Genomic DNA, 12,454 nt, shown 5'->3' with positions numbered 1-12,454 from the left:
TTCACAGATTGCATTGATAGGGGGCGGGGGTGGAAGAAGGGGAGGGGGGTGGGGACGGTAGGTAGGGTATAATGTGTGATTTGTGATGACAGTATATTGACTAGCCTCGACTTATACCAATTTTCAAACGGTATAGCTATAGAGATTGCAACCGGAATGATACGTCAAACGTATAAAAAGGGAAATGATCATCTAAATACCATCTATATTTTCAAATATTTGTAATAGATTGAATGATATTACTGGACTGGGAAATGACTGTAATCTGTGTAGTAAAACTATTAACAAAATCCTTTTAGGTTGAAAATCAACATGATGGCTTTAACACTGCATGAAACAGTTCCAGGTCATCATCTACAGGTAAGTCTAATTTTCTCCATTTTGTATTCTTTTTTCTGTTATTGAAAAAGATAACAAATGTAGGCCTACAATGAAATAAAATATACCGGTGTTTTACGTCCTATTTTTCTGACCTGAAAAGACCAAAATCACTACAAGGCAGTGAACAATGACATTTTTTAGAGAAAAGCGTGACAAGTAGTTGTATATTTTAGGGAGCTTACCAATTAGAAAGCAGTCTACCAAAGTTTCTGAAGAATGCCGATTATGATGCGTATTATTCTGTACCTTACCACTTTCCCTTCTATACATCATATGTAGAGGTAACGCGATGTTTTTGTTTTTTTTGAGTGACGAGAAAAGAATGGAAGAGATAGTGCCAAAAGGCAGGCCCGTAGTCAGACTTGATTGTTCGGAGGGCAAGTAATATATCCTGAGGAGCAATGGTGTATTAGTAGTCGTTAAGGTGGTTCGAGTTGGATATCTGAAGGATATTTTTAGCAACAAGCTTGTGGGTGCTTAGTGGTAATGAAAACAGTTGCCTAAACAACCACAGGAACGTAAAAAACACTCCCAGAGGTATAACGTTCTTTGTACGTACTGTAAGATAGATAAGGCTTCTGTTTTTAATAGTAATTATTATTGTAGGGTTGGGGTTTGTACGCTGAATCACTCGGTGAAGATATGAATGTTTATAAAACTCATTTAGATTTGTGAGTATGCTTTTCATTGCACACGTTCAGATTCCGATTAAACATCTTAACTTGTATCGAACAGGCTCTTTGTTCTTTGTTATTTGTTCGCTAATCTCTGTTTCGTCCTGACCTGACTTTCCATAAACTGACTGAACACCATAGATGTTATCTGTTTAATAATGATAAGTATAAAACCATAACATCTGAAGATAATTACTATAATTTGATTTCAGATTTGGTCGTTATGGATTTGAAATATTTCGAGCGTGTCGTTTGGTAGTTGATACGGGACTTCATTATTTCAAGTAGGTACCGGCTATATATTCTTCAATCCAGTTATAACAAAACTTGTGGCATGCAGTGATATTCGCGAAGAGTGACCATTCACATCTGTCTGAGCATTTGTAATTCTGTTCAGTAATACTAGGCCTGTTGAAATACATAGTCGGGGGAATATATGTTTTGTCTATTGATGAAAAGTAAAGCTCTTATTACATTGATATTGCCTAGTGCTCTTTCTGCCTTTCGTAACCAACATAATGATGTCAATCTTCGACCTTTACTTACAGGTGGACAAGACAACAAGCTATTCAGTATATGGTCGACCACAACACAATATCACTGGCAGAAATAGAGTTAGAAATAGATAGATATATAACATGGCCCGGCCAAGCTTGTGCTTATAAAATAGGAGAACTGAAAATTAGAGAACTACGAGAGAAGGCTAAAGCTGCACTAGGTAGATATTACATTATTCATGTGTTTAATTGAGCTGATTAATGTTATATCTTTTTTGAAACAAAAATGAAACGGTCAACAGAGCTTTATGTATGTGATTTATCTTCAATTGCACAATTCCTATTGTTACGTCACTATTTTATACACTATTAGCTCGATTAGTACATCAGGAAATCTCTGTAAATGAAAACAGAATTCAAAGCGAAGAGAAAAGATCCTCGAATCACCTCACTCGCAATTCTTGCTAACTGCCATGGTGTTTCATAATTTGCTATGAGACAAAATATTTTGTGTTTTACCATTGGGTTTCAAGCTCTCTGACAACAGGCAACAGGTCTAGATTGGACACTTTCTGAAAGTTGTGATGGGACAGTAAACCGACTCCGTGTGTTACAGTTAAACGAGCCTCTGTGTGTTACAGTCTGTTGCTTTTATAGAACTTTTTCCTCGCATTTTTCCTCGCCTTTTTTTACCTTCCCTTCTCGCCTTTTTCTTCGCTTTGTCTCTCGAGGAGTTCTCATAGGCGAGAAGTCGGAGGGTAATATGTCCTCAGCCGGCTTCCATAGAAAGCTAATATCACCGTCCGTTTTATTTTGTATACTAGATGGCTCTTTCTGTTTTCATTAACCCAGTGTTACAGGACGTAAAACTTCATTTAATTTTATTTCTCATTACAGGTGATAAGTTTGATATAAAAGAATTCCACTCAATGATTCTGACCTCCGGACCCATGCCTTTAAATGTACTCGAGACCATCATCAACGATTGGATAACAGATCACAGACAAACATTAATTGGAAAATAAAACTGTTTATTACTTGTAGTGTTTGCTACTTACTATAACATTCATTGTGGTCTGTCAGATAGGGATCTTGTCGTCTCCAACTAGTATAGCTTCATTAAATCAACAAACAATTTTATTGTCAGAATAGATGACTTGTGTGATACAGTCAATATCAAATCAATACTGGTGAACTTTGATCTTCATTCATTAAATATATCGATACCTCAATTTTAAAAATGTGTACAAAATATTGCCATTACTCCAGTGCTATCACCACGATCAGTTTAGACCACAAACCGTCAAACTTCACTATTGTGTGGAATCTCCTGGAATCCTGTGGTCGACAAAGGGAAATAAATAATGACTTCATAATGTTCTACCATTACGTGGACAAATTACTGAACACACAAGGTGTATCGCAGCCGTTATAATTGCCTCTGAATCTAACAAGCGTCGAGTGATTCTTTAATATTCAGAATTGGACAATTACAGAACCCACAATCTTTCTGTTTCCAGTAAATGCTCAAATAACTTCATCGAATTATATTTTATGTAATAATAACTAAATATGGCATTTTCCATTAAATGATTCATGATTCACTTGAGAAAATGTGTTGTTATCGAAGACAGCACATTCGTATTTCAGCCATTTGGTATAAATGAATATAACACCATGTTTTTAGTAAGTGTTTTGTGTTTCTTACTCGATAGAAATATATTTTGTCTAATATATTTACATGTGATCCAGAGTTGTGTGAAATTTAAATATATACATAATGTTTTATATTGCTTATATGGCAGAAATATTTCGCGGATTATAAAGTTGAAATATCGCGTCAGTCCGCCTTTAAAATGTGTGAAAGTTCAGTTACATCCCAATAATTACTTGGCGTTGGGATTCAGTTTTTATCCAATTTTCAACCAACATTTCCAGGGTAGTTAAAGGAACAGGCCCATTCTCTAAAACTACAGAGTGGAAAGATCGAACATCAAACCTCGAACCTGAAATTTGATGAAATTACAAGAATATAATGAACATCAAATTACTTCAACTTAAATGTCGAGAACAACAACTTGTAGCGGGGAGGGATACACCGATCTCCGATCTTATCTTAACTTTACTAAGATCGTGAAAGTACTTTCAAGACATTCTGTTAATAGAGTTATGTCCCTTATTGTTATGCTCATCACACCGGAAAACGCGTACTGGGACAATCGGTAAAATGGATAGCCAATGATGTTTGCTGAATGTAAACTTTTGGATATCCATTTTGGGTAATGCAGTTTTAATGATTTGTCATATTGACCTATGTTTATTGGTGTTATTTGTTTTAAAATGTCGTTAACAGAACTATTTAAGTAGAATTTGAAACAAGTTCTTACCCAAAGCATTCTTAGCCTTTTCTCTCAACTCTTTGATTTTCAGTTCCCCAATTTTATAGGCACAGGCTTGTCCAGGCCATGTCATGTATCTATCTATTTCGTTTTCGATTTCCCCTTGACCATAAGCTGTTCTGTCTAACATGTACTTTATACACTGATCTCTTGTCCAACTGTATTGAGAAAAAAACACTTCAAATGTACCAATTGTCGTTGGTGATACCAGTCGTAACGGCCGTACAACCCCTCATAACTTCAGTGAAATCCGTCTTCACGTCAAAAGCCGCTTCAACATCAGTAAAAACCCAATTTAAACCCTTTTAAACGTCAGTAAATCCCGTTTAAACGTCAGTAAACCCGTTTAAACGTCAGTGAAACCGGTTTAAATGTCAGTAAACTCGTCTTAAAGTGAGAAAAACACATCCTGTAAAACCCGCCTTAAAGTCAACAAACCTGTAAACTGTTTTAGAGGAACCTCAATAAAATGCTTTTACAACCGAGTTCCGTTTCTACGTTCGACTTCAACCATAGTTCATCAAACCGAATCAGAAAGATATGAAAACTTACTTGTAATGATGTAAACCGGTATCAACAACCAATCTTGCAGCTCGGAATATTTCAGCACCATATCTTCCCATTCTGAAAGATGAAAGAATGCATAAAGACAGATTCGTTATGCAGGGCTCATAGTTTACCCTCTTCACCCCTTAAGGGTGACCTGCGCCTTTGAAATGAATCGCGATCTAAACCTTCAATTACCAGATCCATCATCGAATCCTGATTACATCCCTTGTCATCACCTTGTTCTTTACAGATGAAGGTCTTCAAAAGAATCTGTTTTCGCTGATTAGAAATAGATTGTCCATTACCAAAGCAAAATATCTAAGTAAATATATTTTGACAATCCTAGTCACTAGTCGTTATAGCCTACAGTTCGATATGACAATATCAGATCTTTATACGCCTGGAATAGACCAATGAAACCATTTTAATTGTTTAATAATAATACTCACAGAACGTAATCATCTGTATACAATCCTAATTCTTCTCCTAGATATTCACTATACAGACCCCATCCCTACAAATATTCATAATAATTATACATATAACATAGCTTAGCGGACTATCCAAGAGGGGTACTTTGTTGTTCTCGAAGAGTGAATATAACTCGAAATTCCAAAGGGGAAATCGAGAATCGGCACAAGCTTGAGCATATAAAATATTCTCGTGTCTAAAACGGGTTGATTACTTATCAGACAATGTTCCGTCGCATGCTATGCGCACTTTTAATCTCACACCAATAACCCATTCCGCTTCCTGGTATAACAGGAGCGTAGGCCTGAAAGGTTGGGTTATTAAAATCATACTATTACCTCCAAATAAGCTGTGTAAAAGGGAAATTTTAACGGTGGTTGATAGTAATTGGAATCTTCTTGAAACTTTCTATAATCTGGTAAAGATGCTGTCAATGCATAGATACTCTGCAATAAATTTTTATAATTAGAAAATTCCTGAACATAATGCATGATAACATCGTGTGGCTCATATAATCAGACAGTTCCACAACATCCCGTTTATTCTAAATAGTCTAAAGATGCGAAGAGACGCGGTGTTGTCTTCTTTCCCAACTACCAACAGTGCCAAACCATTCAATTCATTCAGATCTTACTATGAGCTATCACGACTACCAACAACTATCTGTGATATCAGTTAGCTAAAAGCGGATGGATGTTAACTCATCTAACAGCCAGGGGCGATGTTCGGTACGGAATCCGGTGTGGAAATATGGATATGTTCTCGTTTTTTCTCTAATCCCGTATCGTACAATTTACTGCACATCGTAACTGGTAATGGTAATACAAATTTCAAAATTTAGCTGTCCGTATCGTGCGCAACTGACCTGTAGATGATGACCCGGAACTGTTTCATGTAGAGACAGAGACATCATATCAATAGTAGCTCTGTAAATAAACAACTCATACACATTATCAGTATATTATCAGTAGGAAGAAGGTAGCTTCGTAGACTTCCTAGCTTGAAGGTGGTCGTTTGAGCATTATTTCTGGTCATTATTGCTCATCGTTAGGAGCTTTTTAAAATTTCTTTCCTGTGACGGAAATTTCGGTCTGCTACTTGAGGGCGGATTCCATTCAACGACTAGTGACAATTTAAACCTAAAGACTATTGACCTCATGTATACTTCTTTGATTTTGACGGCTTTTGGTCTGAAGAAATGTAGTTTTGGATGGTCAACGACCGGCTTTCGCAAAGTCACATATTTCTTGAGCAGTTAAATTTCAATATAATATACTCCTCGTATAATCTGATAAAAGAAAACCAATAGCAAAGAATCATCAAATTTGAACCTATTCAACTACCAACAACCACCTAGTTTGCATCCGCTGGAAGCGAACGTTAACTTTTCATCTACTTACCAACTCTAATTGTAAAATAATATTGATAGTTACTTTTGTTCTGGTCTTCTTAAATTAACATAGAATACTCCTGGCCTGGATCCATCAGCAGTTCCTGATAAATATTCACCACCAGCACCATCATAGGGCATTCTCTGTATTCTGAAATACAGTATACCGTCTATCAATCTACATGTCATTAAATACCCACAGAGGCGAATGGTCTATCGTGAAAGTTGGGCATATCAAGGTATAAGTCATAATTTACCGGAACTATATCCAGGTGATCACATGATTCTGGTTGTTCAAACATTAGGGGTTGGTAATTTGGGACTACATGCGTTAAAACAAATGTATAATTTGTATATACGATAAATAAGTGATCAACATCTGACAAAAGCATAGAGCAGAGGTCAAAAGCAATTAGTGTCAGAATTATCCGCCAAAGGTTTAAAAGACTTAAATGATGGCGCCTAATGTCCAACGATGTTCTTCTAGATGATTTTCATACCTCATGGACATAATCACAGAAGTGATGGGAATCGTACCGCAAAAAATATTTTAGGCAGAAAGAATCGCAAACAGATCAAAATAACATTCAGTATTCAGTTACTACTTACGATAGGGGCAAATTCGGAATATCTTTAAATAGTTGATGTAACTTGGGGAATATTTCTTTATAAATGATGTCGTCGTACCCTTTTAGCAATATATCCTGGAAAGATAGAATACCAGCCGCTGATAGTTTACAGTTTCGCCCTACTTGATTTCAGTCACGGAGATATCGGAGGTTCTAACCCCTGACATCGTTTCAAAGAACTTTTACAGAAGCAACGACATCACGTCTTGTTCGTTGAAAGTTTTTTGCACCAATTGTGATGGACTGTGAGATATTCACTTTTTTGCAAATGGGATCTTATAAGAAGAGAAATCGGCTTGCCTGACCCGTAGAGACTTGCTAGATGAAGATAAACTTACCGCTGATTTGAAGTGGAATTTAGGATTTTCTCGGATCATTTTGTAAAATTCTGGAATGGTACCATTAAAACCAATACGTTTCATGGTCTGAAATGGAATCAAATTACAAAATTAATCATGTCGATATAATGTTCCAAATAACTTTGGAGATCGATTTGGATTGTTTTACTTTGGTCCATCGTGGCCAAACACGTATGGCGCTCCTGGGATATAATTTAGGATTTAACCACGACATTGCCGCAGTCTTTAATCACCAGTACGATTTGTTACCACATTACAGCTCTTTCAAATATACTAACCTCTTTCATAACTTTCTGGATCCTTTCCACTTCCTGTAAACCTTTATCATGAACTTCTTTTGGCGTCATTTCTAATGACAAGTGCCATTTTAAACAGGCTTCGTAATCTTTGGCACCATCAGTCCAACCACTGATTCCCCACGTGGTTCTGGTGCGAGGCATGTAGTCCTGAAATATAGGTCAATATATGTTCTATTGCATATTTTCGTTTCAAAACATTAGTGATATTTTCTGTAACTATAATTTTAAATGCCAATCAACATTTTAGGAAATACAGTAATCTGATAGATTAATAAAACTCAATGTATAATCGATAATAGAGACGGACCAACTAGATAACTGGAATACTGAAATCGTTCTAGGTTAAGTTTTAGTGATAAAGATGTCTGATTCGTAAAACTTATGAAGAGTAATCGTATTTAGTTCGAAACACATCTAACTGCTCCCCCTTCTTCAATTTAACACGTATTTTAAGATATTAAACGATATTAAAATCCAAACGTACGTTGATGATAAAGTGTTTCAGATCTTTGTAAGCTACCATGATGTTACTGATTGCTTTTAATGCTCGTTCTCTCATGGTGGCCCTACAAATAGACACAGATAAGAATACTACAGATACGTATTAAAATATATGACAAATGGACAGCACAAAATTGAAATTCAACAATCATGGTGTGATAATGGTACAATGTAGTAAAATTGAAACCAATTCGTTCTGAATAATGCTTGGAAACATTTCAATTAAATTGCAATGTAATAAAATGAAACGACGTTAATCTAATGTTGGCTTGGAATCAATACGTTTTGAATAACTCTTGGAAACATTTCTGTCGAATTGTTCGAATCAACCTCTGTGGTGGAGAGCTGAAATATCACGAAGGGAACTGTTTAGATTACAGGAGGTTATAACGTACTTGAATATTTCCGGCACTGATGATTTATCCAGCATTTCGAGGAATGGTTTATAAAAGATTGAAGTTTTTAAATCTGTAACTATATGTTCATCAATCTGACCAGGCACAGCTTTCTACAAAAACAAGAATTATAAATATTGATATCATAAATTACCACCAGCTTCCTCAATTACCTATTAGGTTTAAGTGCATCTGAACTAATGCGTTGTTGAGACGATCAACAACATCGTCAAAAATCATTGACTCATATCGCTGGTATCTGAAGTTTCGTAGCGTATCAGCTCAATAGGCGCAGTATCACTAATACTTCAGATACGTGTGCTCATATCTTGAAAAGATACAGTCGTAAACAAATGCTTTGTAACCCAACAGACAACTCCAGTGCCTACAATCACAATTAGTTCAAATTTAACAGCGGAAGTGACGACAGAATGCTTCTGTGAGTTTTTTTTTTTGATTATTTGATTATACAAAGCCAAAACTTGCACCCTGAAATTGGGCTTGGGCCAATATTTCATATAATATCATGGTAGGGTTTCTTTGAAATATATGTGGACCTCAGAACCAGAATGGATCATCCCTCAAAATTGAAAAAGAAATGAGTCAAACAACCATCATAATGCCACATATAGCCCATATAAAGATCATTCGATGCCAGAAAATCTCATCTCATATTTAGTTTATAAAGCGGACAATAGAGGGCAGTCTTGTCTCTTTGTGCCGCTGACTAGCTAGTAACCATAGCAGCTTAACAGAATACTTATACTGCTCCAATTTCAAACCAACTGAAAGCGGTCGGTATATAAATAATGTTCAAGATGACATAGTGGTTCAATCCAGCCAATACAATTACTCAATACAAATCGTGTTTCTAAATCTTAATTTTCATTTAGTGCCACCTGGGACTGACAGACAGTAAATAAATGAGATATGGAATCCCGTTAGGTTTCAATATTCCACACAATCAATTCTACTGTCTCATGTCGTTAATCACACACCAATGAATATACGTTTCTATCTAAATACAACAGTGACACGAAATCCATTTATGTAATCACTAATGCACATGTCCAATATACAGGGTTGTCCTTAATCGGTTTCTGTAAACCGAAATTATTTGTGAGATTGGATATGATACTTACCACCGAAGCGTTGTTGTATGTATTACCAAGTTTTATAGCTTCTCGCAGCAACTCTGTTTGTTCATCGAACTGAAATATTTATTTCAATGTCATATCAATGACGATGAATATATATAGGTACCTGTCACAACGTCACTGAAAAGTACCGGGCGTATCTAGGAAATGACAGAAGGCGCAGATGTCTCACAGAGGCGAGACCTAATGGGCCGAAGCCCCTGGACTCTGGGGTCTTGTGGCTACCAGAAGTATTAGAAGCCAACGGATTTCAGACGGCCTTAGATAATATTTGAGCATTTAGAGGGCTTACTTTTCACTTTAAAATAAGACGCCTGATAGGGGTCGGGGGCACGACCCAATGGCCCACCTATTAATGTACTATAGCTTGCAAAACTAAGTACAATCAACTTGCAAAGTAAGTTTATGTCCTATAGTAAGGATAATTAATCATACAATCTGACCTGTTTTGGAATCTTCTGCAATCGTTCAATAAAATTTTCAAAATCCCCACGTGATATAAATGGTGTAGTATCCACAAAGTGATCAGGATTAGCTGTTAAACCTTCCAGGAAGTTGAACGGATTGAGTGGATTGTGACTGAAATTAAAAGTATTGAGATGGTATTATTTCTTGTGGACCCTACCGCCACCCACCCAATAAAAACGCTATAGCGCACTTTAAATTGGAAACTGGGGAAAGGTGGTGTTATTTCTATTGCAACCTTACTGATAGTTTATTACTTATACTCACTTTCTCCATTTGTAACCGTCAACATAAGTTTGTAAGCTATCTTTGAATATAAGATAATCTGCAAGTTGTTTTTGGTTGAATCCTGAAGAATCTAATGCTTTCACTCTTTTTAAAAACCCTTCAACTTTGTCCTGAAATATCGTTAATCAATCAATGTTTCAGTGCAAAATAATCTTTTTGGTGTTTCCAAGAGTAGTTAAGAAGCATGGAATTCTGCTTTCGAAATCAATTTGGGGTATTTTGTAAATATTACACAAGGTCGATGCAACTAAATGATCAATCAGGTAGTATATACTAACAATTGTTGACATCCAGCTGTTCTCAAAACTCAAACACAATCAGACGCATGGTCGACGCAATTTAAGAAGTATTGCAATATTTACAAACGAACCACTCCAATTACTCAATCTGACTATACACGAATTCCACAATTTTTGTTCTAAAACTAAATGTGATTTTTGGTGAGAATTTTATTCTTGTTTCACTTTAACACTTACATTTCTCGGTTTGAAGAGATCCAACCCAAAATGCCGCAGTCGATCATTGTATTTCGTATTTCCGGTTAGAGTTGCAAACTCTGGAGAATCTTCCAGTCTCCAATCCCAGAATTCTCTTTCTATTTTATTCAGTTCATCTATGTCATTTCCTGTTGAGAAGAAATAAAGACCAGTTTATAAAAGAACTCCAAAATGCCATAAAGTCCTAATGTTATAATGTTATAATGTCAGTATAATGTTATAATGTTATAATGTTATAATGTCAGAATGTTATAATGAGATAATGTCATAATGTCAGAATGTCATAATGTTGTAATGTTATAAAGTCATAATGTTATTATGTCATAATGTCATAAAATGTTAAATATGTCATGTCGTAATCTCATAATGGCATAATGTAATAAAATTAAAAATAATAGTGTCACAATTTCACAATGTTATTATGTTACAACCAAGATGTCATAATGTCTTGACTTCATAATGTTATAATGTCATAATGGTATAGTGCAATAATTTTATACTGTCGTAAGGACACAGTTTGGTTTATTTTTTCAGCTATAATGTTATATTTTCATTATGATTATTTTAATTCTTTTAATTGTATTTTGTCATAATATTATTAAAATGTTACAGGAGGAATGTATAAAACACATAAAGTCAAATCAACATTTCCCCAGTGTTTCCTTATTTTGTCAAATAAGATAAGATAAGATAAGGTTATTTAATTGTATCAAAGGCATCATACAACAAAATTATGATACATTTGAAAAATATATAAAACTACCAAATGAAATGAAAGGAAGATATTTCTTAAAGCAAATGTTAAAACATGGTGATAATTCACAGGGAATAGAGAATAAGGCGAAAACATTTCTATCGCGCTATACATATATGTATAATAAGTGACATGTCGCGTACTGACACTTTCCATGCCATCAACTCCATGATAAGAAGGCATGAACTATACTATGCATTTGAACAGCGTTACATCATAATCTTTGAATCTAAAATTCAACCATAACTACTGAATAGTAATGATAAATTCTTACCACGACCCGCCATTATAGCTACAGATCATTATAGTATAAGTTGACTCGTCACGTGTCGATAATATACAATACTTTCAAGTTCAAGCACGCTGTAAATTCATAGAATTTTATAACACGTTAGTCTGTGTTTCAGTTATATTAAAGTGGACGTTAACTTGTAATCTACCAACAACCAGTAACGAATTCTTACCATGATTGGCTATGAAATCTAACCTACATGTGGTAAAAGTATCGTAACCTCACATCAATTATTTATCAAGTACAATGTAAATCGATATTTCCTTTTAAAGACATTTCATTTATTAAATTGTCCGCAATCGATTTCCAAGGCCAGATAGACTTGAGACATGTGAGGCGCCTTTAAGCATATTACAGTATTTAGGTCCTCATAATTTCAACCATGAAGCCACTATATTTAACTGTAATGAGTTGAATGGGGTGAAGCTTGGTTCTTTATACTTGAAGGTAACACTCC

The 12,454-nt window shown here is 35.3% G+C and overlaps 2 protein-coding genes across 2 annotated transcripts; one reads left to right on the top strand and one right to left on the bottom strand.

Annotated features, from left to right (window-relative positions):
• Positions 1–315: 315 nt before the first annotated feature.
• On the top strand, positions 316–2,577 carry LOTGIDRAFT_157980 (hypothetical protein; the record flags this gene model as incomplete). The annotated part of the gene is made up of 6 exons (XM_009050561.1): positions 316–360; positions 555–662; positions 988–1,052; positions 1,268–1,339; positions 1,604–1,773; positions 2,450–2,577. 6 exons carry the CDS (start codon positions 316–318, stop codon positions 2,575–2,577), a joined length of 588 nt encoding a protein of 195 aa, XP_009048809.1.
• Positions 2,578–3,424: 847 nt separating this feature from the next.
• LOTGIDRAFT_157979 (hypothetical protein) lies at positions 3,425–11,992 on the bottom strand (the record flags this gene model as incomplete). The annotated part of the gene is made up of 17 exons (XM_009050560.1): positions 3,425–3,558; positions 3,940–4,109; positions 4,504–4,575; positions 4,950–5,014; positions 5,310–5,417; positions 5,837–5,897; positions 6,405–6,512; positions 6,971–7,065; positions 7,329–7,415; positions 7,628–7,795; positions 8,133–8,214; positions 8,545–8,657; positions 9,687–9,755; positions 10,145–10,280; positions 10,434–10,564; positions 10,931–11,079; positions 11,980–11,992. The coding sequence occupies 17 exons, from the start codon at positions 11,990–11,992 to the stop codon at positions 3,425–3,427; spliced, it is 1,761 nt and encodes a 586-aa protein (XP_009048808.1).
• Positions 11,993–12,454: the final 462 nt, after the last annotated feature.

The sequence above is a fragment of the Lottia gigantea genome (genome assembly GCF_000327385.1).
Source record: "Lottia gigantea unplaced genomic scaffold LOTGIsca_15, whole genome shotgun sequence".
Classification (NCBI taxonomy): Eukaryota; Metazoa; Mollusca; class Gastropoda; family Lottiidae; genus Lottia; species Lottia gigantea.
Note: the sequence above shows the minus strand (reverse complement) of the source record. Positions and strands in the feature narration are given on the sequence as shown.